The following is a 25,072-nucleotide window of genomic DNA, read 5'->3' as shown; positions in this document are numbered from 1 at the left end:
ATCGCGAGACAAGGCTAGATCTCGGGACGAGCCTTATCTAAAGAGCTCGCGGGACGTAAGCATCGCTCGCCGCCGGCGCTATCGGGATGACCTTTGCAGCCGAGGATCGGGTGCCACACGAGACTAGTGACTCTATGTACACATCGTTCACGTGAGCTCTGTAGCGCGATATAAACAGGCATAGGGAGTAGTTGTATGGCTTGTCTGTACCAGCAATGTTCTGACTGACGTCATCCCTTGTGTTGCAGCTCGCATACATGATCTCTTCCTTGTTTGTTTGACCTGCTCTATCATTCTTCTTTATGATTGCTCCAAATGGTTTCACGTCTCCTGCAAGAGCTTAATTATGTTTTATCTTATCTTATACCTTAAGCCTTATAATATTCGGTTGTATATAAAAGCAATAAAGCCACTAAATGCAATCAGAATAGCTGTGATAGATTTACACAGGTCTGAAGGCACGATCTAAAACATCACATATAGTTCAAGTAAATCATTTGAAACGATGTGGCTGCAAATAAGCATGGAGAAATTAACCTGTAGATTACCTTTAAGAACAGTTGAGGTGAGGTAAAATTGTTTTACATGTATAGACAAAATTATTTTTCACGCAAAAGTACCTTGAAGGCAATTGTTGCTGACTACCTTGCGTTACTGATGTATGGAGCATATTCGCGTGCACTGGCAAATTATTTTGTGTCAAGATAGCAGTGAGGTTACGAAATAAAAAATACAGTTGTTGTGCTTTGCAATGGCAGTTCCCTAAATATCCCCAGTGGTGACAGTAAAACATTTATTTCAGTACGGAAGAATTAAGGCATTAGGCGGAGGGATAAAGAGCTTTGGTGGTCAGTCTTCCTTAGTTGTGTTGTTGTTGTTGTTGAGACTGAAGGACGAAAAGGAAAGTGCATGGGCCTGCCCACTGGCTCGAGCTGAGCCACAATCGCTTCCACGTGCAGACAGAAGGGAGATGAAAGATGTGAGGGAAAAGATGGAAAGAACAGACGCGCGTCGCAACAACCGCGTCCGCTGAAGCGACGACGCCGGTTGTAAGCCTTCCTTAGTACAGGGCCCTGTTGGCCTCCGCTCCATCCTTGGCCCTCATCACCAGCATGAGGTGTGTGCTCGGGTCTGAGCCGGGTAGGATGGCCTCCCACTGAACTATACTAGGCCTATTAACCCTGGGTAATAAAGGGCTCTTTTCACAGCACTCTTTCATGTATATAGCTGTTCGCACTTTATTTTTCAAATAAAAAAAATGAAAAACATGATTCTGCTTGGATATGCGCCTGTTTGCAATCGCCTGAGCGTGGTGGCTTCTTCTCTATCGAGGTTGTCCGCCGGCGCCGCGTACTTTTTAAGAGGCAAAAAAAAACAGGTGGTTTTAACTCACTAGCCCTCCACTACGGTGCTTCTTTCTCTCTTCCTTCGTTCATTCCCTTCTTCATCCCGTGATTCGACTTCCCGTTGCAGCGGTAGGCCAACATGTTTATGACAGTTTCTGCGCTCGCGTTGAGATTGCAACGTCACGCGCGCCCAATGGCTGACGCGGGCGAAGAAACCATCACCAACACATACGCAATTTAAGTGCCCCTCGTTATTAACTTCCCATGTTAAACCACAGAGGCGGGAACGTAATGGCACGGGGCTGATTCTCTGGTCTTATAGTTTTTGTTCTTGACTGAATTCAAGCTACCACTAGCGAAAAGGTTGATCAGGGCATTATCGGAAAGGTATGCTTCCACGGGGATGCAAGAATCTGGAATTTGGATGAATGTTTCAACAGAAATACGGCCAGAAGGACTGTTCTACGCTTGTGTAAAACTGGATGAAGCAGAGGACGGTGGACCTTACGGAGCGACGAAGCCGGCCTATTGAGGTTATTTGAGTTTAATATAATTGGATAACCGTAGCGCATCGTCCGAGGAACAAACAGCCATCAGCGCCGAACACAAAGTCGAGAAACTGTTGCAAAAGTGGGGAAACATTGACTAGACGTTCACTGACAGCTTCCTGGACTCCACACTTCGGTGGAGCAAAGCAGTGATCGCCGGAGAAAAGGCTTGCGTGTCAAATACTGACTCATTACATCATTGTGAAAAGGCAATCTTTAAACTGCCACAACTCTCTCGAGCAATCGCTGAAATTCGTGGACGCCAGGGTTTTTCCTTGACGGCAGTTTAAATTCTCTTGCATTTAAGCGGAATTCGGCGCAGCACACGGCAATTTCTGGGGCGGGCTCATTTTGCAGGTTGCATGCGGACTGACGTGTTCAGAGCAGCATACTTCTCACATCTTCGCACGTTGCAGCTGTATACGAACAAGTGCAGGCGCACACAGTACGTCGTCGAGAGCCCTCGCGAAACAGTTTTATTGAACGCGTCAAACAAGTTCGCCAGAATAGGGAAGACCCGAATAACACGAAAAAACAACTCTGAACCGAGTTCAACGCCCGAGCTCCTGTTCATTTGCTTTCTTTTTTTCGGATTGGGGGAGGGGGGGGGGGGGGAGGGGGGGGGCTGCTGAAATGCGGGAGTGGCGCTGAACCTCACTTTTTCCTTTCAGAGGTTCAGCTTCTTTTCAGCGTGCGTGCACGACACCACTGCGCTCAGCATCAGCCCTAAGAGTAATGAAGAGATTTTGTGTTTTGTTTTTTTTGCTTTCTTTTTGCCGTCCTGATTCTCATCCTGCACAGCTGCCTTTTCTGGGGTGACCAACACCGCCACGTCCTGGGGTCCATCTCTGTCTCGGTGTTCTGCTAGGGCGCTGACCAGGTGAAGGCCACTTCAGAGCGTGCCCGTGCCTCCGTGCACGAAGTAAGTGGCCCCCGGCTTCGGGAACCTCTTGGCTGCTACGGCGTCTTTCAGAGGCTGGTGGTCGTGGCGCACCCAGACATGGAAGGAGACAAGGAACCAGCCGGTGTCCACGTCAGGCGTCACCATGAGCGCGCTGTTGGGGCACGAGTCCTGGTTGTTGAGCGCGTCTTGGAGGATCTTCACGTACACCATCTGCGAGACACCAATAGAGCCCTGTTTTTGGTGCAAAATATGCAGCGAGTGTTTGTAGTAAGGCAACAGATATGCGCGGTCCAATGAGCATTCTCCTCGTCGTATCTGCTGGCAGATATAGGTTGCATGGGGTCTGCCAGCTCAAAAGACACGCGAACTGAACAACCACGTGATTCTAATTAGTACTAAAAGTTTTGCAGCTCGACGAGTAAGGCAGCATTAACACAGTACAGTCCATTGCTCTAGTCACTCGCGCACTGTACTGTGAGTTAAAAGTTTTGTTTGGAACTGTTGGTTATACACAGCGCATAGTGAGGAAGCGCGCTGACACAACAGCTTCAGTCCTATTAACGGCTTCAACGGCATTGTGCATCCACGCTGTTTCGCTCCGTCATGAACTGTGAGCTTGCAAAGGAGAATGTGCACTCAAAATCTTTAAAAAGCACATGCGATGTCCACATTTCAGAAATATGAACTTGGGGCTGCATTTACAGGAGGCAGCTCATACTGGCAAAACAGCACGAACAACGACGAGCGAGAAGAAAGAAAGAGAGAAGGAGCGCTGTTTTCCTTTTTCTTTTTCTTCCGCTTTCCTTGCGATTGATTTTCACGTAAGCTTTACCGCTTCCTTCCTTTCTTTCTTTCCTTCTTTCGCTTTTTGAGAGTGACTGCCTTGATTGACAGACTGTGATTATTTCCCTTTACTTCTCTCTTTCCTCTTTAATTCCCCTCGTTCCCTTCCCCTGTGCAGGGTAGCCAACCGGAATCCTTTCTGGTTAACATCCCTGCCTTTCCCCCTCTCTCTCTCTCTCCTTCTTGTCCGTCGTTGTTTGCGCTTTTTTAGCAGTATGAATCTTTACCAACTCACCCAACTCAACGTCTTATTAATTTAAGAAGCGGCTTTCTTTCAGTGGTTGTAGTGGGATACATACGACCCACTTTTACAGATGCTTCCACAAAGCAGTGGAATGCATATGCCAAAAAAAATATAAAAAAATAAAAACAAACTGCGCCAGGAAACGCTTTCGCCTTGCAGCACTTTACGAGAGCCAAGGTGCCCCCTGAATTTTTTTCTCAAGAGCCGTTAACGCTAGAGAGCTGAAATTTTGTATATTTCATAAGAAATGAACAGACATGACTATGCCACCCTTAATAGATGGCGTGCTTTGCTCACGACCTTTTGTCCCACAAAGGAAAGAGCTTTTCCCTTTTCATTTCTTCGCTTTTCCATCAGTGTTCCTCTTTACGCCTGTGATGGCTAAGCTGACAGCAGCTAACAATGCCCTTCGTAAGGCTCTAGCCCGTGTGATTGGCTAGTCACAAAAAGATGAAAGAATGAATCTGTGAAACAAGTGTTTAAATATACGGCCTCTGTTTACGCTTTTTCGCATGGCTCTTTCCTCTGGATTGCAGCGTAGCTATTTGCCACTTGTAAACATACGCGTTTGTCGCTCGCCTGCTTGCTTACGGTCAAGCACGTTCGAACTGGTATTTTTTCTTTCAGCACGTAACTGCGACTACTGGTATTTCGTGGAGTACAACGCTGTCTTTTGCAAGAGCCGTTTGCTACATCCAACGGAGATAAACTGCACAGATGGGCTAATTTAATTGTGCACGAGAAATAATTTGCACTACACGGGCGCAGCGCTAAGGCTGCAAGGAAGACGAATGCGTTGCGCTGTTGACATTGAAATGAGCAAGAACGTCAGTCCCTCAAATGTAACACACTCTCCTTCGCTGAAGTTCACGTTTACTGAAAGTTCCATCTGTAAGTTGTTTCCTATATTTACTGACTCTGTAAAATATTACGTACGTTTGGCCTAAATGCGCTCGAGATAGTTTGAGGCCCTTAAGTAAAAAAATATATGTATGAATTGTGCTACTCAGACAAACAATCGCGCTTTCGAAAGCACAATGTACGCGTACTTGAACCGCTGGGAATCCTGGAATTAAAAAAGCGCTACAGGCGATCAATGCGACTTATGCGGCGAAGTATGCGTTAGCACTGGAGTTCCCCCTTGACGGTGGCGCCTGGCGTGATCCAGTCCATCAGTCACTCCATTCACTCGATCCAATCAACCAATCAGTGTGCCACGTCGTACTCCCTCGCCACTCTCCCTACCGGTCGATCCTGCTTGGCGACCGCGATTTCCCTCTCGCTACGCGTCGCCTCCCACGCTCAGAACAACTCGTCCCCTCTCTCTCCCTTTCTTCAATCGTTCCTTCTCACTCTCACCCTTTCTCCACTTTGCCTCCACTCCCCCGAGGCTTCGCATGCCGTACGCGAACGCCGGATGCGGATATAAACGTAATAAAACTTGCTAGTATAGAAACTATGCAAACTGTTGATTCCCGTTTCTTTTACCCTTCCTTGCCTCTGTACATCGCCGTGCTTTAACCGGTTGTTACATTCCACGAATTAACTCATTATACTGCGCGCCATGAATTAGAAAAATCGCTTTTGTCGCGGTTTTGAAAGCATGATCAGTTTCCATAGCTGTGCTCACAGCAAAGAAAATTTCAGATACAAGTAACGAACCTTGCGGTCGTGAGCAGTGAGCCGCTTCTTCCTGAAAGAACAAAAAAAAATGTTGCAAACACATTAAAGCTAAACGAAATGGAAAAGAAATAACCAGATATGCTATAATATTGTAAGAAATAATTCTTCACTGGCCCTTACCCCTCGCCACTCAGGGAATGCGGAGTTCTGTATGTTGAGCCCAATATTACAGGTTGAATTTCCGCGGCCCCTTGCATGGTAATATTTTGACAAACGCGAACAACGCGCCGCCTACGCGTTACGCTCTTCGAATTTATTTTGGTCGCGCTTTGACCTAGACGGCAAAAAAAGACGTTAGAGACCTCCTAGAATGCACCACGGATGACTCTAGCGTCTTTTTGCTACCACTGAAGTAGAAGCGTGATGAAAAGAAATGCGAACAGCGGAGCGCCTTGTTTCCACTCTGTTCGCGTTTTTTTTTTTTCTATCATCACCCCTGTACGTTTAGTGCCTTAGATTCTTGAAATTTTCTTAACGCTTGCATACTGATATTTTGGCGTACGTTGTAAAACCTCAGCTGCTTGAAATTATTCCGACGAAGTCCTCCACGGCTTAAAATTAAAAACTAAGTGCAGCTCTGACACTTTAAAAAATGGGATGCTTAATGCTGAGAGGGATTCGACGGACATACGTGGGGCATTCAGAAGTTTGAATGGGACCTAAAGATCTCCAGTATTTTAAAGACATACGATAGGTCGACGACAATGTCTGTCGTTTCTATTCTCTTCACGAGTACCCAAGCGTGTCTTTTCTTCTTCTACCACTAAAACCCTACGTAGGACATATATCGTTATCTCACTGATTCTTCCCTTCGTTGTAAATGGTGACCGTAGAAAAGGAACATTGCATCAGCTATCAGTTGCGCACAAACACATAGTGCCACACTGTCCCCTCATACATACATGCACCGTTATCTCAACTTTCCCTGGCGCAATAAGTCCTGATTACATAAGACCTCGCAAGAACAACTTGTAGCCTTCCTGTGCATCGATATGCAAGCGTACCTCAGTAATATCTTTAGTATCTGTATCTATTGTTCTCTCTTCTCTCTGCATTGTGCGATGTCAGAGCACGTTAAAGAACCCCAGGTGGTCGAAATTCCGGAGCCCTTCACTACGGCGTCTCTCAGCCTGAGTCCCTTTGGGACGTTAAACCACATAAACCAAACCATCTTCTCTCTCCCATCTGTTTTTTGTCCTTTCGTTATCCAGGACATGACATGACGAAGTCTGGTTAACAGCAATGAGTTGGTTCCCTCTGCTTCCTGTCCCAGTCCTACACCCGCCATTTTTTTTTTTTTTTTTGCTCTTGGCTGTTTGCGCGAGAAAAGTTTAGAGGCTGCCGCAGTGTCTTTCACTAAGCTGAAGCTCCTGAAAGCGGATGCCGAGCTTCAAAACTAGGTTTCTTATACGCCGCTTGTTAACGATGAAAAGCATTCCCTCTTCCCCCATTTCGGGGGGCTGAGGAAGGCTTTTGTCCGTGCACGCGTACCTCTGCGCTGGGGGTGGCGCTGCGGCCACAACTTCAGGCAGGGCCTTGCGCTCTGCAGTCTTTTTCGCAGCCGAGCCAAAGGAGTTGCCCGAGTCCGGAGACTGCTGGTGGTAGCGCATCATCACGTCGCTGAAGCTCAGCTCAGGAGGCGTGTCTTTTGGATCCGGGGGAACCTGGGTCGCAGCGATTAACCCTCATCTCGAATATCATTCGCCACATGGCGAAAATTACGCGTCCATTACCGGGGCTGTTTTGTCGCAAAGGATACCTTGAGTAATCAGTTTTACGTTTTTGTATAGGACATATGTACTTGAACTTTTTGACTAATTGATTGAATCACTGGCTGACTGAATTTCTGATTGATTGATTGATTGATTGATTGATTGATTGATTGATTGATTGATTGATTGATTGATTGATTGATTGATTGATTGATTGATTGATATATCAATCGTTAGAGCTGCTTAATGATTACTAAATCTATAGATCGATCTCCTTCTACAGTATCATGTCCTCCTTTACGCATACGAGAACCGCGCGCGTCAGTCGCGCACCGAATACTTTCGGGGTGTTCCCCGGAAGATCCTCTTGAAGAAGCCGCTGGACACGCTTCTGGCAGGTCGGCTGCTACACGTCGCGTACAGCCGCTGACTGCCGAGTCGCGACCCGCCGTCCCTGGAGGCCCTGTTCCGCGCTGCCGAGCTGCCCAGCCGCACCGAGCTGGCGCCCAGCGTGCGGCTGTTGGCCGACCGGTGCTGCGGACTGTCGGGCGGACTGTCCTGCGAGTAGCCGCCGCCGCTCCAGGCGTCCATCCTGGCGTCGGGCAGCAGCGGGAACATGATCTCCGTCTCGGGAAAGGCGTCGCTGGCGGCGGGCGCCCGCCGCTGCAGCAAGTTACCCAGCGGCCTCTGGCGCAACGCTGACGACCGCGGTGGCACGCGACTGCTGCCCTGGTACGAGCAGCCGGGACTCTGGGGTTCCTCCTGCGGCGGCCATGTTGAAGGTAAGTGCTGCGCAAATATCCCAGCGCATGCCACTTCTCCAATAACTCTATATGCAAGAGTCCATAATAGAGAGAGGTTGCTCAGTTGGTTCGGTTCTTGATAATCACAAAGTGAATAAGGGACGGAAAACCTCAGGGTGCTTGCCAACGTTTCGACAAGAGTACTTGTCTTCGTCCAGGCAAAGCGTTCATCATTGTCGGTGTTTAAACAGGGTCTTCACTCCGAGGACGAAGGCCCGGTGAAGGGGAGGAGGAGGGTGTGAAGTGAGAATGGCGTTAGGATGGGGAGGGTGAATCTTGTACAGGTGTGATGGCTGCTAAGCTGATCAACTTTTAACGATGAACGCTTTGCCCAGACGAAGACAAGCTCGCTTGTCGAAACGTTGGCAAGCTCCCTGAGGTTTTCCCTCCCTTGTTCACTTTGCGACTAATATAAAAGAGAACTTATTGTCCACATTCAAGGATCAGATAACTTTTCGCTTTGTTCTGAATTGTTTTCTTTTGGATAGATAATATCAATGATAGATTTTCTACTACATTGCAGAGGTAACAGAATTCGCTCTTTTTTTGCAGACTGTCTGTTCTCATTCATTTTGGAGCTACATAGCACCAAGTACGTCAAGGGATCTTCCATGGGCGACTACTATTTATGCCGGGCTTGGGCCTTCAATATGCACGCTAAGTTAAACGTGGATGCCGGATCTGTCTGGCGTAGATGGCAGCATTCCGACCAGAGGAAAAACAACAAACCGGAGAAGTAGATGCCAAAGGAAAAGATGGGTACAGAAGCGACCGCACTGCTGTAAAATGCAGAATCTGCACGTTTTATGGGGATACGGGTGGGCAAGCCACGTGAAGCATCCCAACAGCCGAATAAAAAGCCAGAGAGACTCATTCGTAGCGCCTGGTTTTTGCGAGAAAAGCACGGGAATGGAGCTTAGCCACGGGAAAGGGGCACCATTGTAAGTGGGATATTCGATGCCTAAAAATTTATCACGCGATCACATTTTGTTCGGCTGACAGAGCATGTTCAGTGGTATGACTCTCAGTTAGCACTGACTTACTTAGGCACAGGAATAGAGTCTACTTGAAGAAAGCTTTTCGGCCAATGAAACAGTAGCCTCACTCTGTTGTTGATTAGTAGCATCCGAGGTGCTGACACTCAATTTTTTTTTTCCTCCGCTAAATGCTTGCAGACTGTTCGAATCAACACGGGGAAGGAAAAAGGCTGAAGAGATTCTGATCAGTGGAACGGTGCGGTGATTCTCTCATTCTATAAAGGGTATTCACGTGACGTCACAACATGTCATTTTGCTGTACAGCGCGCAGCCTCAGCAATGCAGGCCGGAGCCGGTGACGATGTGTGTGGCCTCTCTGTGTGCTCCTTGCAGAACAAAATGACGACCCCTGTGACGTCATCGAATACTCCCCGACACTCAGCCACGCTATAGATGAAGTGGTAAAGGGAAGGAGAGAAACGAGTGAAAGAATGGAGCGATTACTCGAGTGGCAGCACGGACCAGTTGGTGATGCATGTTTCGCTATAAATGCAATTCTGCTTGCCTTTGTAGTGTGGTTAAGATTTTTAAGACACTGCAGTCTGCAGTTTAATGTGTGTGTGACGATTTCACAAAGCAGCGGACGAGACGGACACCGCGAGCGCCTTCACAGCGGCACCCGGATGCGCAGGGAAAAGGGAAAGGGAGAAGATAATAAACGCTGCCCCTCTTTTCAGGTAGAGGAGCCAGGCTGACTTCAGCCAGCAACTTGCACTATCGGTTTACGGGGCACCTCTTCCCCGGTCCTCCTCTGGGCACGTCGGTGACCCGTTTCGGCGTTACAATACTACAACAGAGTGCTTGTTTTTTTTTTTTATCTTCTTTATAGTTTTCACAATGGCCAGGCCCTGCAGTCGGGATTTCTTGTGAATAAGTATTCTGACCTCCAGTGAATGTTTGTGCCTGCCCGTTAACTCATTTTGTACGATCTCCTGTCCTTGGTGTGATTTTTTGCACTGTTCTCAGTCTTGGTAAATTGGTTTTTGAGGTAAGGAAATGGCGCAGTATCTGCCTCACATCTCGGCGGACACCCGAACCACGCCGTAAGGTAATGTAGGAAGGTGGGAGTGAAAGAAGGAAGAAAGAGAAAGAGGCGCCGTAGTGGAGGTCTCCGGAATTACATCGCAGTACTCAAGAAATACCAGCGTAACATTACTAAAACAATCCCTCGGCCTTCAAACACTAGCAACTCGCCGTGTTATTTTCCGTCTATGCCTCTTTCACTCTTTCTTTTATCGCTCACCAAGACATTTGTTGCTGCAGCCACCCCCACGTACGTCATCCCGCCTAAACCACAGTAACCCAATCGCACGCATTAAAACCCGCACCTCCGCAATGAGCAGTTCGTTTTTTCCCGACGCCATAGTGCTCTGGAATGGCCTTCCCGACAACATAATAACATGCTCCGATCGCCGCCTTTTCCGCGAGAAACTGGCTAATCACTTCTCATAAACATATTCATACTGCGACACCGAAGTGCCAACTGTTCCTTGTTTTCTTTTTGTATGTTTATTTCTTGCTTTTAGTTTGTATATTATTGTACTCTTTTTGTACCCCGTGTATTTTTCCCCCTTTCTTTTTTTTGTGTTCTCTGCCACTACCCTCCAACCTGTATGTACGCCCCCCCTTATGTAATGCCTTCGGGCCTTTAAGGGACAAATAAATGAAATAAATGAAATTTCGACCACCTGGGGATCTTTAACGTGCACTGACATCGCACAGCACACGGCCGCCTCTTGCGTTTCACCTCCATCGAAACGCGGCTTCACTTTCCTCATAATTTGTTGTTTGCGAGATAAACGCCGAAGCCAGATGTTAGCCAGCACATTCCCCTAGTTTCTTTTTAGTTTTAGTTTAGTTCAAAATACTGCAGGCCAGCGTTGGCCCAAGCAGGAGGGGCATAAGATAACACAAATTACAACACAATTCTTGTGTTACAATTCTTGTTTATCTTCTGTATCGCACTATTTAAAAAAAATGGCTGAGGCTTAGCTAAGGTTAAGCCTAGTCAGATGCGAAGCATATTGATGACTAGGCTTGGTAATACATGGCTTTCCTTGGTTGAATACTTGGTCATTTTAATACAACCACTAGAAGCCTTCGTCGTGGGGGAAGACAACGGCATGGCTACAGCGGAACGCCGACTAACCCCGAGACGCGCGTTGGGTGAGCGCCTGGATTGCCACGGAAGCCGCGTCCGCCTGCCCGGTGGAGCGAGCGTTTCACCTACACCGAGTGTGAACGCGCGTTCGAAATGCGCGGGAATGCCGCTCGAGGACATTCCGGCGTCTGTGCGATGGCATCGTTCTCCCTCTCCCAGCGCGTGACGGCGATCTGTCGTGACGTCATCGTGTCACGTGGTGTGGCATCATCGTGTCGCGTAATTTGGAGGCGCACAACCACAGCGACGGCGCGAGGTGGGCCCCCGTTTCTCCACTGTCGTGACGTCATCGTGTCACGTGGTGTAGCATCATCGTGTCGCGTAATTTGGAGGCGCACAACCACAGCGACGGCGCGAGGTGGGCCCCCGTTTCTCCACTGTCGTGACGTCATCGTGTCACGTGGTGTGACGTCATGTATCACGTGATTTGGAGGCGCACAACCACAGCGACGGCGCGAGGTGGGCCCCCATTTCTCCACTGTCGTGACGTCATCGTGTCACTTGGTGTGACGTCATGTATCACGTGATTTGGAGGCGCACAACCACAGCGACGGCGCGAGGTGGGCCCCCGTTTCTCTACTGTCGTGACGTCATCGTGTCACGTGGTGTGACGTCATGTATCACGTGATTTGGAGGCGCATAACCACGGTGAAGGGCTGAAGTGGTAGCTAAAGTAGTATGCTTCGCATAAAAATGGCCGCGGTAGTACCGACACGGCCTACGGAATGGGCATCAGTCCATGGATGCATTCATTAGCTCGGACATGTGGCGTCGCAGTGAGATAATTAGCAAGCTGACGTCTCTCTTGTGGCGAACGCGCAGTAACTTTAGGCTGTGATATCTTCGGCCCCATTTGTAGCGCACAACGGCGAGAGAGAGAGAGGGAGAGAAAACTTATTTTGAAGAGATTAATTCGCGGGAGCCGGGTGGTCGGGGCCCCTAGTACAGGGCTCCGCTGGTGGCAGCTGACTTGCTGACTACCTGGATGATCCAGATTGTGGCTGGTCAGGGCCTCCACTCACTGCTCGTGTGTCGGGTGCGGCACTATTAACTTTCTGTCCGGTTTGTCCTGGCATTCCCAAGATGTATGGTAGAGCGTGGGGCTTGCTCCGCGCCAAGGACGGATATTGTGTGGGTCTGATCTTGTGTAAAATGTGAATACTTGGATATGTGTTTGTATTCCCCTCCAGTCACTGGCATCCGAGGAGGACAGTTGTTTGTGTGGCGGTGAAATAGACTTCTTTCTAGCCTAAGCTGTTCTAGCTTGTCACGCTATACGGCGAACGTTCGCAGGGACGCACCCAGTCAGAGTAACAGATGACCACACGCATGGGCGTCCGGAAGGGGGGGCAAGGGGGGCGGTTGCCCCCCCCCCCCCCCCCCCCTGGAATTACGGATATTATTTATGCACTAGTTCCTTTTTGGTGCTAACCTACCGCCGCCCCCATCCCCAGACATCGGGTGCCTCCCCCACTGGAAAAAGTTCTGCGGACGCCCTTGACCACACGTATTTGATGCGGCGTACAATTCCAGCGATGCAACATGCGTACACGCGGTCAACGGCCTTGTTGTCCAGATTAGTAGCTCTACAGTTGTATACACTTGCAGCTTTTGCAACGTGCACAAATGGGCATGACCGTGCTGTTTACCTGACGCTACGCCTCCCTGTGAAAGTTTTTGTCCTCTCCAGCTTTAGTTCGCGGTCATAACAAAACGGAAAAATGCAAGGTACTGCGCCTGGTTTCACTCTTCCGGTCACTCGGGAGCAGCGAAAAACTGATGTGCTAATACTTCTCATGACGCGGCGCTTTCAAGCAACCAAGGGAGACAGATTTTTTTTTTTCTCAGAGTTCCTTATTTAGCTACCCAACAACGTATAGACAGACTGCGATGCTTTTTTTTTTTTAGCAATTTCAGATATTCTGCCTCAACTCATTATTTAATTTCGCTTAACGCAGTCAGCACAAAGTGCTTAAGAAGAAACTGTTTAAGTGCGGTCGTTTTTGTGCAGAAAATACCATGAAAAGAAGTACGCTTTGTGCTCTGACAACATGATTAGGCGTCATCCATACCTACCGCGATGCGTCTTATTGGTAAAGTGGCTGTACTGACACCTAGTCCCATGTCGCAGGTTTGATTCCAGCAGAGTCGGCCGCATCTTGGTAACTGTGAAAACCTTCGTATATCGACATTTCCGTGCAGCTAAAGATCCTGTAGGTGATTGAAACCTATCAATCTTCGTCTTCTTCGGCGTCTTGCCGCAATGCCGTTTCTTCGCCTGAGGTACCCAATACATGAGAATATTTCTGGCAATACAGAAATAAAACACCTTCTCGGAAGTCAACCGTGACAACTCTCAGATATTTCTATCTCGCTCACAAATTCCATTTCAACCTAAAGCGTTGAACACTCAAACTCGCCGCAGCGCCAAGCGGTTCATATTCGGCACCACGGTATACTAAACAGGACTGCGTTCAGCTCGTGCGGATTACACTCGCGAGAAGAGTGCACACGCGTTGAAAACATAAACGCCAATGAGGCACTCACGTTCATGTTCGCAGGCAGCAGCTTGGCCTCAGATTCAGTAGCCGAGCACAACATATATGAAGGCTTCGCTTGGCTCGGCCACCGTTACTCGAGCACACTCGGCATTGCGGCGCACAGTTTGCATGCAAAGCCAAGAAGAAAAGCCGCCGCACGCTGCAGCCCCCGTCAGCACCTCACGCGCCCTTTCCGCTTGTCTTCTCCTTCTTCGGTGTCCTCCAGGACTGGCAAGAAGACAATGGATTTTCATTGATAGCAGAGAAGTCATTTCTGCAGGATGCAATGCTACGCACAAGTGAGGTCTAATATTTTGTGTGTGGGTCGTCGAATTATATCATGTTTGTGAGCAAAAGAGAGCGAAGGCTGCCGATGATCTTCGTTTAGGTGGTGATGATGATGATGATTTTTGTGGCACTAGGGCAGCTTTAGCCGAAGAGCGCCATATGGCACAAGGTATTTTCGACTACACAAGGAGGGGTCAAGCACTAATTTCCCAAACATTTCACCCCAGATTTGCCGAGCACCAGGCCAGTGGAAAGTTTGCACCATTAGTATCATCAGTGGGTATACCCGGCGGCACTGGGGATCGAACCCAGCACCTCCCGCAAGCGAGGTGGATGCTCAAAACGCTAGCCCATAGCTGCAGTATCGTTTAGGCGCTGCAAATATGTTAGTTCCAAGTTTTGCTCGCGTTCGTTCCGCAGTATTGGTGTAGATTGCACGTAGGACTGCACTTACGTTTGGGCCAAGACATTTTGGAAGTCACTCTAGTGACATCAGCTCCGCTGCGTCTCCTGGACGTATGCGTTTGAACGAAGTAGGGAGTTAGTGTTCTCTACACCGTTTATGCGCCTATGATCAAAAAGTTGTGGTCTAATCCGTGCTACTCCTGTATTACCTCACTGCAGGAATTAACGCGTGTTATGTCATGTTTCATAAGGCATACATAAGGGCCATTTTTTTACCTACACTGATGTAGCCAGTGTAGCGTGAGCTACACCAGTGTAGCGTTCACGTGAGCCAGTGTAACAAGTGTAGCCAATGTAGCGTTCACGTGAGCTACACTGCGTTGGTATATTAGCTCTATGCTACACTGGCTACACTAGTGTAGCCAGTGTAGGTGAAAAAAAAATGGCATATAGTGAGTATTGCCACTGAACAAACGTTATGCACTCGTTTTGTAGCGCCACTAGTAAGTGCTCAAGTGGCAATAACGGTGACGTAGCGCTTACGTCATGTCTGCTTTGAGTTTTTTTCCTGTTCTAAGCGTCTCGACGGGAGCATTTGTTTGTTTTCCTCTTTCCAGTGACCTTCGGGATCCCGGCCGACGGATAGGCACGCTGCGGAGGACTTCTTGTGTAGTGGCACAAGAAGTTGCTGGTTGACTTCACACCTGGGATGGTGTCCGCAGCTGACAGAGACTGTAGCGACACATCTTAGCGCACTCAAATAATGAGTGTCTTCCTGTCGAGTCTGCTCCAGGCATATGGCTGGCCGCTTAAATTTCAAGGAAGGTGCAACTTTCTTCACTCATGGCAGTGTTGATGCTCGATCAGCTCGCGAGCTGCGCGAGCTGATCGAGCTTCTAGAAAATGCTGTAATGAAGGCAAAGTGTGCCTCTGTGGGCCTCGAAACATTTTGGCGGAGGATAGCTGAAATGTTTCCCCTGCTCTATACCAAGCTGTAAGATTATTGCTAGTTTTCTACAAATAACACATATGCGTAAACATGCATTTTTGCAAGGATTGCTTACGAGAAAATCGAGTAGCGCAACTGACTACACCTATGTTTCAGGGCAACCATGGCATGAAATGACAGTTTATAGTTTATGGGGGCTTAACGTGCCAAAGCGACTAAGGATATGGACGCCGTAGTGAAGGGGTCCGGAAATTTCGACAACCTGGGGTTTTTAAACGTGCACTGACATCGCACAGCATACGGGCCTCTAGAATTTCGCCTCCATCGAAATTCGACCGCCATGGCCGGCATCGAACCTGTGTTTTTGGTCAGCAGCCGAGCGCCATAACCATTGAGCCACTGCGGCGGATGGAATGAAATGACGAGCAGCCAATAAATGTCCATTTGATATGTTTGTGAATACTAACTTTATTTGCTGCAGTAACGTACACGAGGTGTGTTGCTTGCGCTGTCAATCGACAGTGTCCACTTCACGTTGCAGATATATACTTCCATTCTTTGTCGCGCTCAACAAATTTTGGCCATCTCGCGCCATCAGCCATACCATGCTGACTACGCCGGTTCTCGTCCTTTTTTTCGCGCCTTAAGACGTACGCTTTCGAAAAGCCCGCGCGCTAAGCATCCCAGCGCACGTCACTTCGTGACGCGTGTGTCACGTGAGTTTCTTCTTCCCGTGTGGACTGGAGCAGCGTGCACCGCAGCCACGGTGTAACCGTGACCGCAGCGCAGGTAGGACACACACATTTTGCGATGTCTGCGCGCGTTAAAGATCCCCAGGTGGTCAAAATTACTCCAGAGCACCCGCCGCGGTGGCTCAGTGGTTAGGGCGCTCGATTGGCTACTGAGCAGGAGTTCCTGGGTTCGAACCCGGCGGCCGCGTTTCGATGGAGGCGAAGCGCAAAGGCGCCCCAGTACTGTGCGATGTCAGCGCACGTTAAAGATCCCCAGGTGGTCGAAATTCTTCCGGAGACCTCCACTACGGCACCTTTTCCTTTCTTCTTTCACTTCCATCTTCCTCCCTGCCTTTACCGCGCGGTTCGGGAGTCCATCGAGAAAAAACCATTTTTCCAATTTACTCCGGAGGAGCCCTCCACTACGCGGCTCCCCTTTCTCTCTCATTCCCATCATCTTCCCTTCCGTTATGGTGCCGTTGAGGTGTCCACCGAGTAGTTATTTCGCCATTTCCTTTCCTCAAAAAATCATACAAAAAAAATCGCTATCACTTGCGCCATGGGATGACGTACGCTTGTGGGGCGTTGGGCGCGGGCTTATCGAAAGTGCGCTTTTGGAACGAGATGGCCAAAATTTGTAGAGCCAGTACAGCTAACACAGAGAGACAAACTACTTTTATTACCAAGGATTTGTAGATTGTGTGCAACTGTACCTCAGTGTTACCCCCACTGAGGGCAACTGCATTCTAAACTAACTGTAACTGTAAAAGCTAACCAGAAATTAGTTCACCAACTTAATAGTTCGTATTTACCTGTTTTCTTGATGTCCAGCAACACAGTATTACTATGCCGCAGAAGCAGTCTTCATGTCTAGAATTTTAATAACAAAAACCGCCCAAGAAACAGGGCACACCAACAAAGTAGGCAGGACGAGCGCAGAATTCATATCTCAAAAACCCTATTTTTAAAAATTAGTGGCTTGCCTCCAAACTGGTATTTGGCACTGACAATCCGCTTATTTCACATGAACTTATGCGCACGCACGCCTCTCCTCCTCAAGCTCCACTGGTTGAAAACAAACCGCCAGCTTCTACTGTGCATGCGTAGTTCATGTCAGGGACAGACTTGGCAAGCGACAGATGGCGGCAGCTGTTGATCGCACACTTCCTGCGCGCAGTTCATGTTAGGGACAGACTTGGCAAGCGACAGATGGCGGCAGCTGTTGATCGCACACTTCCTGCGCGCAGTTCTTGTTAGGGACAGACTTGGCAAGCGACAGATGGCGGCAGCTGTTGATCGCACACTTTCTGCGCGCAGTTCATGTTAGGGACAGACTTGGCAAGCGACAGATGGCGGCAGCTGTTGATCGCACACTTCCTGCGCGCAGTTCATGTTAGGGACAGACTTGGCAAGCGACAGATGGCGGCAGCTGTTGATCGCACACTTCCTGCGCGCAGTTCATGTTAGGGACAGACTTGGCAAGCGACAGATGGCGGCAGCTGTTGATCGCACACTTCCTGCGCGCAGTTCATGTTAGGGACAGACTTGGCAAGCGACAGATGGCGGCAGCTGTTGATCGCACACTTCCCACTTTGTAGGCGCAGCTAATGCATCGTGCAACCTGATCACACCTGCGTAACCCACATACTCTTGTTTTCAGTCAGTTTTCTGGGTATACCAGACAAATTTTAACGCGCACATTTCAGAGGGCTCCGCATTCCATGAGAAATTGCACCAAGTTGGCACTAGGACATGCATTGTTACCTTAGGTACTAAGGTAAGTCAAGCGTTTAAGGAAATCCATATTGTATTTTGAGAAGAGAATTTACCACCTCCTTTTACCTGAAGACCTATTTAGCTGTACCTATTCAGCACCTATATAGATAAACAGGCTGAATCTGATGAGCAACCCTTTTTTCTGGTTTTGTGCATCCAATGCAATGCAACTTCCCAGCAAGTCATGCTGAAGCCAAACTAATGAATTGATAAAGCACTCAATTTTGAACATCCAAAATATACAGTTTTCAATATAAGCACAGAAATTAGCTGCAATGTTGCATTGCACCCTAAACCTCAAAGATATATAGGTACTGTAGATAGGTACTGCACTAGTTCCAAGTGATAAAGGGAAAGCATACTGCACATTCATGATTTATTTCCCTTGAGCCAGAACCTCCCATTTAGAGCATAAGCAAGAATTGTGCTCAAACAAATACCTCGCAAAAATGCTCCAGTACTTTGAGTTTAGTTTATGTCAAGCCCATGTGATACTGGACACCTGAATAACATTTGATTAACTTTAGTTTCATAAGAAATCAGGGGGGTGTTTGCAGTCTCTGAGCAATAAGATTACTAACATACATTACATACGTGAAAATAAGTGATTCATTTTTTCTGTGTGTTTGGCATGTTTTAAGTTCAACCGTGAAATGACTTTGTTTACGCTAAAAACAAAAATACAAGAAAAATGTATGTCAGTCTGCTACCTATGAAAGAGTGATTGGAATTCAAACGCTCACCATACGCACTCTCAAAACAATGCACTTGGTAACCGCAGTCGGCGACCCGCAGCATCTGTGGGCACTGCATGCCTCACGTAAGGCTCATCTCTGCATGAAGCAGAAGCTTTTCCATCCATTTTACAGTTCCTATCACTGGCAAAAACACTCTTATGATAATCAGACTGCCGAATCAAGTGAAAACCCTTCACATGGAATTTTATCACCCACAACCAGAGAACGAGAGAGCCAAATGCATTGCCGGCCACAATCAAGGAGATGGGAGACCCTTTGCCGCATGGTGGCACATCAGTCTATGAAACTTGTCAATAGGTAGGTTAATTCAGTCCTTGATGTTGTGTTTTAAGCTGTGTAATCGAGATGATGCCCACGCAAGGTTAACGCAGAATAAGCAACAATGGTTCTCAAGCTCTGAAATGGACCGCCACTAATGGGCTGTGAAACTGACGGAATAAATAAAAAATTGCTTCAAGATCACACTTATGATGAAAGATTAAAACAGTAAAACTCACAATAGGTTTGATTTCGTTTATGGGGTTTAACGTCCCAAAGCAACTGAGGCTATGAGAGACGCCGTAGTGGAGGGCTCCGGAAATTTCGACCACCTGGGGTTCTTTAACGTGCACTGACATCGCACAGTACACGAGCCTCGAATTTCTCCTTCAAAGAAATTCAACCGCCGCGGCCGGGATCGAACCCGCGTCTTTCGGGCCAGCAGCCGAGCACCATAGCCACTGAGCCACCGCGGCGGCTCAAAACTCACAATAGCTTCAATGAAGCAGCATGGTACTGCTATACATGTATGCCACTTGGGCTGAAACCTGTGTAATTCAGGACATTGATTCATTACCAAGTTCAAGAAATCACAATGCACAAGTTCTCTCACCTTTTCAACATCCTATTTAGCATGAAAACACCCAGCGTGCTGGGGTACAAGTAAATTTAACTTATATGCACTGAAACATGCTGTCTACCCCAACCTCTGCTATAGAGTGTGTCAGCGCAGCTTAATAACAGCACACTTTACTGGCATTTGGTTGCAATACTGCAGCAGTAACTTTAAGTTGGAGTCGACTGGAGAATTCCAGAGAGGATACCACAATACTTTGCAGACAAAACTTGGGCCAGTGTTACATCAAACTATAAGATTCAAACTGAAGATAAACGATAACGCCAGAGATATGACACCCAGAAATATAATTTTCAACTGTGCAACCATGATACAAGCAAGTGGCGCTTAGTCAGTAGTATGCTGTGTTTTATTGTTTTGTGTTCACAATTCTGGCAGCATATGATCTGCCTCACAGTTTATCACTATGATCTTAAAGTATTTGGTATGCAGGCTGATGTTACCAGGCAGGAAAAAGGAAACAACAATAACCAACATGCTGACAACGACTTTTTCAGAAAAACTTCATTGAAAACTATTAAACAAGCTGGTGCTGAATATCATAGACACCAGACAGGCATACTAAAAGAAACTTAAAACAAAGCACCATGACAGCTGTCACTCCAATAAACAATGTGACTGTATTCTGCCCTGTTCACAGGAAATGTGGAACATTGCGTGATAAAAAACACAACTCCGCAAGATTTCACAGTGAATCTTTCCCCATCGCATGGCACATAATGACACTCATGCCGACGGTTTTCATGTTCATTTAAGAAACTACTTAGTGTCATGTGACTTTCAACAATCAAATATATCCTTCCATATTGTCACTCTATATACTTTTTGCATCATATTTTTTACAAAAATAAGGTCTCCTGAAGACCAGTAAACAACTTGGGGATCACATTCTGTATACCATGATCAGAGAAATGTATGTGTGTACGCAGGTTCTAACGGTGGAAGAAGAAAGCACTGCAAATGTGAAACAGTACGCAAACCAAAATGCAGTACAGCATGCACCAAGTGGGCACCGAGATCAGACACTTCAAAAAAGCAGATGCACTGGCTACTGTGTTCAAAATCGTTTCCCACAGTGCTTTGCACATCCTTGCAGAGCCTGTGTATAAGGCGGCAATTCAGCTAATTCACATAATATGTATCTCTTCGTCTCTCTCTTTCTTTGCCAAATGCTGGTCAGCAATTATAAAAACAACACATTTAACACTTTTTAAAACAGCAACAGCAAATCTGCCCATCGTTAAAAGGCAGAAAATGCAGAAAAATTACGTCGAATCTCAAGCACGCCTAAAAGAAAGATGTAATGACACGGCAATACCATGAAAATATATGCCTAAAAGCAACTCCGCTGGGCAGAAACCAAAACAAAATAAAGAGCTTTTCGCATTACAAAGCAAGGCATGATTCATATTTTGTAAGCATGTGTGTTTCTTTGGTGAAAAATGTTTCAACAGGCTTACCAAAAAAATGCTTAATTTCTTTCTTCCGTAGGTGTCTCTTAAGCCCCATGTTATAAAACTCTCTATAACACATATCCAGCAACAACTAACATTCATACATACATACACATTTACAGACACACACACATATTTACAAAACACTTTTGATTTCGTAACATGAATTCATCAACAGCACCTTTAGTAAGTTTTTTTTTGTGTGTGGAGGGGAATGCTTACACCGGAGCACATCTAGCAATGCAAACCCGCATGCTGCTATTCACATGCGCATATTTCACATTCGTGCACTTCAGATATGTGCATGCAAATACTGCCTGTGCACACAATACACACACAAGATAACTTCACTCCAAGGCGCATTTGCATGCTTATATGTTATGGATGTGTACTGTCATAATTACAATGCAGCCTTTGGAAAATAACACCTACCTAGGTTGCCTCAAAATCAAAATCAGCAGCACCGCCAATTCTGCGTAATTAGTCATGATATAAATTTAAATCAATCTAGAAAAGTTTCAGTGAAGCTGACAAAATTTAAGAGCTTTGCTTGCCTGAAAACCATTTGGATCTATCTTGATCTCATGGAGGTTAATTATCTCTTCCAAACTTTAAAAAAATTTAATCCATTGCACACACTGGCATTAAATGCACCCTCTGCACAGTGTAAATATTAGCAAATGATGTTTTTGCAAAAATATATCAAACGTACTGATACCGGAAACATTAAAGATACTACAAATGCAACTCGTAAGAACAGCACACAAAGCCATGTTCATGCCACAGGCACCTGCCAAAGTGAATAACCAGTACAGTGCAGTTGTATCCTGCATTCTTCAAACAGACAGCAGACTTTTTTCACACAATAACAGCTGCATCTCATTTCCTTGCATTGAGATGTCACAGTTTACCCCATTCCAGTGCCACAAACAAATAAGCAGGCAGCAAAAGTCTAATTTTTTTATGAAATATGTCACTAAAATTTCCAATAAATAAATTTAGAAAGGTAAATTTGTCATTCCAATGAACAATGAAAACTCGATAGAACAGTTTAAGATTAAAGGGACACTGAGGAGAAATTGAAGTTGACTTGCATCGACAGAATACCAGCTCCTGATTACAAAAACGCCATTCATACTGACAACAAAGCTCTTGTAACGTAGAAAAGAGCAAGAACCAAAATACAGGTATCGCCGCCACAGGCCAAACTCGCAAGTACAAGCTTCATGACGTCATAGGACAAAACAGTGTTGCCAGAACCAATAGTTCTAGCAACACTAGAACACGAGAAGCCACGAATCACTGAGGCGCAGCAAATGCATGCCCAAATCTCCTTGACCTCGCCAGATGGCGCCACGTACTCGCCAGCTACGCGCGCTCCTGCAGCGCCGGGACCAATCAGCGCCTGCTTACAGCGCTATGCGGGCTCCCGGTATTCCGCTAACGGTAACAAGGTACACGGTATGCTAAAGGTGTCTATTTGAGAGAACTTCGTTGACGACTTCGAGAACGGGGTCCATTGTAACACTGGCAAAACGCCGGTGCAAACGTAAACGAAGCGACGGCCGCAATAGCCGATAGATGCCTTCAACGTGCGGCCGGCGGTAGCTTTCTTTTCGGCTGCTGCTGGGCCGCACTGCTGGCGGCCAGAAATCACGGAGTCTACGTTACGTCATGTTCACGTCATGTTTCACGTCACTTAGTCCTGTGTCGTCATAGGAGAATCCCAAGTTTGAATCAGAGCTGCGGGTAAAACTTTTTCAACTTCGAATCCAAATTTCTTAGAAATAAATGCATCTTTCGCTGCCGGCCAAGTGGCAACAAAGCCACGAAATGCCGAACTATCGGATTTTGCTATAAAAAAATATTAATAGAGCTCTCCTCAGTGTCCCTTTAAATTCACTGTATGCAAGCTAAGGCAAGTGCAAGTGCAGGATTGAAGCACATGAACATTAGTCTTGTTTCCATAGAGTACCACAATTTAACAGTGCAGGCTTTGTATGAACATTTTCTATGTGCACTAAAATGAGGCACTCGACAGACAGCATAGAAATGTCTGCCCAGCTTTAACCATTAACCAATGATCAGAACCATATTTAACGATGAAATTTTTGACATAATTTCAACAGGCATAACAAACTCATCCAAAAAAAGATTGTGCGAAATTCAGGATGCTGCTTTGCCATCAGCTGCATAGCCCGGCAGCAGGAGCCTTGATAAATTATGAGTGAAAATTTTTTTCCTTGGTCTAATGTCACAAGCTTATGAACAGCGTAGCATGAAAAAGTCGCATAGCTTTCGCACCAAACAAAGGAACACTACTCAAAGAAATGGTCTCATATATTACTAAAACTCAAGAAAAACAAAAAAGGAAATATCGCTTTCACAAGAGTAAAAGAATAGACGAAAAACAAGCTCTCCTGTAATTGTGCGTTTTCTCCTTTCTCGAACACAGAGCTTTCGTGCCACGAATGACTGCACTTTTCCCTAACATCTTGCAGTTCAACTCTCACCAATACATTTTACCCCATCAAAATCGTTTCACACAGTTCACTCACTTCTAACTTGGCAGCTCAATCCCTCTAGAAGAAAAAAAAAAACAAAAAACAAAACAGCACTCTCCACACCAAAAGAGTCCGTGCACACATTTCAGAAGCTGCCTTTCTCGCACTGCGCCAGCAACAAAACCACCCAGTGGGCACAAGGGGAATCACCACCACACAACAGAGCGACATGCGAAATGAGTCAATTCTGTACAAAAACAGATGCACTCGGTCGTCCAGCGATGCAAACAATATGCGGGTGGATCTCTTCGATTTCGCTCCTACTGGACAGACCAGTACTGCAATCGTTTCATACTCCGGCTGCCCTGCATCCCTTCACAAAAAGCCTGAAACACTTGCAACGCGAAATGTAGCAGGTGCTAACAACTGTACTCAAGTGAACACAGCACATGGCCTGGTTAACCTCCCTGTCTTTCCACTCTTTCCAGCTTGCATGTCTGCCCTTGGCAGTTGTAACGGCCCTACTCAAAATGTCAAGCCCTCAACTGCGATCCACTCAGTCCATGCTAACAAACATACGTAGAAGTTTAAAACAACTGCAGCCAACTTCCCTGGGACAAGTAAGATGCGTAACATTTTAAGACCGCTGTTGTGGAGCCACACACTGACACATGGCAGTGGGTGCATTCTCTCTCCCTGATGAACGACATACGGCTATCGTTTTTAGTAAAACTGCCAGTATGGACTACAGAGCTTCACAATTTGCCAGGTAGGTGGCAGAGAGTAGTGAAAAAGGAACAATTGGGTGCCCCTGAAAACTGAACTGCTCAAATGCTCTGCCATCGAACTGGTTCTGCCAGTACAGACAAATCGAAGAGGCCCAGTGTTGACCACCGCGGCGTGCTTTTTTTTTCTCGATGCAGAGCACTCGGCCACGAGGGAAGCTGCCGCTGCTCACACACACGATTCGGTTTCCGCATGTGCACTCAGGACTGGCGGAGTCGAAGAAGCCACGTCGTGAGCTGCCGCCGCCACCGCAGTGTCCTTGGCTTCTTCCTCTTCGTGAATGTGGATGGAGCTCGCCTTGTACCAAACAACAGCATCCACAAGGAAAGCCACAAACATGATGACAGCTGTGACCCCGTGGAACACCATGCGAAACTTGGCCGGGTCGTAGACACGGCATGCACCCGGTTCGCCGCAGTTGTCTTCCCAGAATAGGCAGGCAGAGTCCACGACTGCACCGTAGATGATGGGACAAGGCACGTTCCCTGTGGAAAATATGCAGCCCATTAAAAAGAAAAGTAGGTGCCACCCTGCACTCCAAAATTTCTTTCATTCCCCCACATCTTCATGAACTCATGAACCTTCACACACACTGCCAAAGCCAGCGCACCTCCAATGCCGGACGCTCGCAGGATTTACAAATGCCTGTGACTTGCTTTTGAGAGCCCTCAGATATATGGCCTCTGTACGCCTGAGATTTTTGCT

The 25,072-nt window shown here is 47.0% G+C and overlaps 2 protein-coding genes and 1 long non-coding RNA gene across 9 annotated transcripts in view; 1 reads left to right on the top strand and 2 right to left on the bottom strand.

The window, feature by feature from the left end:
• Positions 1–2,731: 2,731 nt before the first annotated feature.
• On the bottom strand, positions 2,732–14,569 carry LOC149358520 (uncharacterized). Its single transcript, XM_089570627.1, has 5 exons — positions 13,829–14,569; positions 7,614–8,042; positions 7,060–7,232; positions 5,548–5,578; positions 2,732–3,008 (listed from the first exon to the last, which is right to left on the bottom strand). The coding sequence occupies exons 1-5, from the start codon at positions 13,880–13,882 to the stop codon at positions 2,787–2,789; spliced, it is 909 nt and encodes a 302-aa protein (XP_089426753.1). The 5' UTR covers positions 13,883–14,569; the 3' UTR covers positions 2,732–2,786.
• Positions 14,570–16,183: 1,614 nt separating this feature from the next.
• LOC149358519 (uncharacterized) lies at positions 16,184–24,902 on the top strand. Of its 2 annotated transcripts, XR_016288693.1 has the most exons (3): positions 16,191–16,252; positions 18,930–19,025; positions 24,505–24,902. It is a non-coding gene; the product is annotated as an uncharacterized LOC149358519 (long non-coding RNA). The 2 variants fall into 2 exon arrangements; XR_016288694.1 differs by lacking the exon at positions 18,930–19,025 and having other exon boundaries at positions 16,184–16,252.
• Positions 19,955–25,072, bottom strand: part of LOC149358518 (solute carrier organic anion transporter family member 74D-like) — a 199,173-nt gene continuing 194,055 nt past the window's right edge. For all 6 annotated transcript variants that reach the window (XM_089570618.1, XM_089570623.1, XM_089570620.1 and 3 more), the window contains one exon: positions 19,955–24,852. In XM_089570618.1, the coding sequence (XP_089426744.1) occupies positions 24,536–24,852 (317 nt within the window). In that variant the 3' untranslated portion in view covers positions 19,955–24,535. The remainder of the gene's footprint in view (positions 24,853–25,072) is intronic.

The sequence above is a fragment of the Amblyomma mixtum genome, chromosome 2, assembly GCF_055824585.1.
Source record: "Amblyomma mixtum isolate Tamu chromosome 2, ASM5582458v1, whole genome shotgun sequence".
NCBI classification, from domain to species: Eukaryota; Metazoa; Arthropoda; class Arachnida; order Ixodida; family Ixodidae; genus Amblyomma; species Amblyomma mixtum.
This window is presented reverse-complemented; position numbering and strand designations above follow the sequence as displayed.